Below are 1,925 nucleotides of genomic sequence, written 5' to 3' on the forward strand. Positions count from 1 at the left end.
GTCCTTGCACAGGTGGAGCTCGCGCACCCCGGGCTTGATCTCCGCTCGCCGCACGCCCAGGTTGTTCCCGGTGACGGGTGCCACCGCCTGGCCGGGCCAGGGGCCCGAGACCGCAGTCTGCGGACACCAGGGAGCAGAGGGTCAGCCGGCCCCTGGGACCCCAGGGATGGGGAAAGGAGGATGGGGCGGCCCCCGGGTCCCACCATCCCCAAACCACACACTTCTCCGCAGGGCCCAGGAAGAGACCTGGCTCCAGGAAGCCACGAGGGGGCGTTGAAGTCCATGCCCCTAAAAGCCAAGAGGTGACTGGGGAGAGCCAAGGCGGGGATGCGGGCGGGGGCCCCTCATTTTCCAAAGGAAACTGGTATCAGAAAAAGACCCCTTTAAAATCCACACAAAACAGAGAAAAAAAAATCACAGTAAATGTGAGCAATGGGGGACAAAGGGGCTCGATTGGATTTTTGTCTTGAAAAAAAATGAAGCTAAAAGTGGAAAATTAATGCTACCCCCAAAGATGCAAAGCAAGGCAAGAAAGTTCACCCTCCTCACAACTGTTAAACACGGCGCTGGCAGAACCAGCTAGCGCAATAAGGCAAGAACAAGGGGGAAAGGCATACAGATCAGCAAAGAAATAAATCTCCCTATTTTCAGATGACATAATGGTCTACTAAAAAATTCCAAAGACTTTACGAATAAACTCCTAGGTATAATAAATGAATTCATCAAAGTCATAGGATAAAGACTAGCACACGAAATTCAATGGTATCCTTTTTTGTTTTTTGGATTCAGAGTCTTACTCTGTTGCTCAGGCTGGAGGGCAGTGGCACCATCACGGCTCACTGCAGCCTCAACCAGCTGGGTTCAGATCCTTCCACCGCAGCCTCTGAGTAGCTGGGACTACAGGCATGTGCCACCACTCACAGCTAAGTTTTTTTATTTTTTATTTTTTGGTAGAGACAAGGTCTTGCTATGTTGCCCAGGCTGGTCTCCAACTCTTGTGGTCAAGCAATCCAACTGCCTCAGCCTCCCAAAGTGCTGGTCCTACAGGTGTAAACCACTGCACCCAGCCCCACTGTACTAATATATACTAACAATGAACATGTGGAAACTAAAGTGAAAAATAAAATACTGCTTATAATCTTTCAAAAAAAAGAGAAAGGAAATAGGTGTAAGTCTAACAAAACATACACAAAAACGATATACTGAAAGTGACAGAATACTGATAAAATATATCAAAGATCCAAACAAATGGAAGATCTTGTGTATTCATGGATTGAAAGAACTAGTAAAGCTATCCATGTCCCCAAATTAATAAACAGACAATTGCTAGCAAAATCTCTTCAAGATGTTTTCTAGATACAGACAAGACTCATCTAAACTTTATCTTAAAAGACAAAAAAATTAGAATAGCTAAAACAATTCTGGCCAAAAAAAAATAAAGAGAGAAATTATTCCACCAAATGTCAAGACTCACTATATAGCTACAGTTATCAAGACAATGTGGTACTGGTGGAGGGATTGAAGGATCAATGGTATAGAATAGAAAATCCAGAAATATCCTCAGACAAGTAGGGCCAACCGCTTTTGGACAGAGGTGCCAGAGCAACTCAATGGAGAAAGGCCTGTCTTTTCAACAAATGGTGCTTGTGTCACTGGACAACCGTAGGCAAAATATGAACCCTTAATCTATGCCTCATACCTTATGCAAAAATTAGCTAAAATTTGATCATTAATTAATTAATTAATTAATTTTTTAGAGTTGGAGTCTCACTCTGTCGCCCAGACTGGAGTGCAGTGGCCGCTCCCGGACACCGCAGCCTCGATCTGCTGGGCTCCGGCAATCCTTCCGCCTCAGCCTTCCAAGGAGCTGGAACTACAGGCACGCGCTACCACGCCCAGCTGATTTTTTGATTTATTGTAGAGAT

General features: G+C 45.4%; 1 protein-coding gene across 1 annotated transcript in view; it reads right to left on the reverse strand.

Annotated features, from left to right (window-relative positions):
• The window catches only part of SDCBP2 (syndecan binding protein 2), an 11,083-nt gene that overhangs the window by 4,376 nt on the left and 4,782 nt on the right, over positions 1-1,925 (reverse strand). The window contains exon 4 of the mRNA XM_008052415.2: positions 1-117. Within this exon, the coding sequence (XP_008050606.1) occupies positions 1-117 (117 nt within the window). The remainder of the gene's footprint in view (positions 118-1,925) is intronic.

The sequence above is a fragment of the Carlito syrichta genome, unplaced genomic scaffold (assembly GCF_000164805.1).
Source record: "Carlito syrichta isolate Samal-C Ts95f unplaced genomic scaffold, Tarsius_syrichta-2.0.1 Scaffold274096, whole genome shotgun sequence".
In the NCBI taxonomy this organism is placed as follows: domain Eukaryota; kingdom Metazoa; phylum Chordata; class Mammalia; order Primates; family Tarsiidae; genus Carlito; species Carlito syrichta.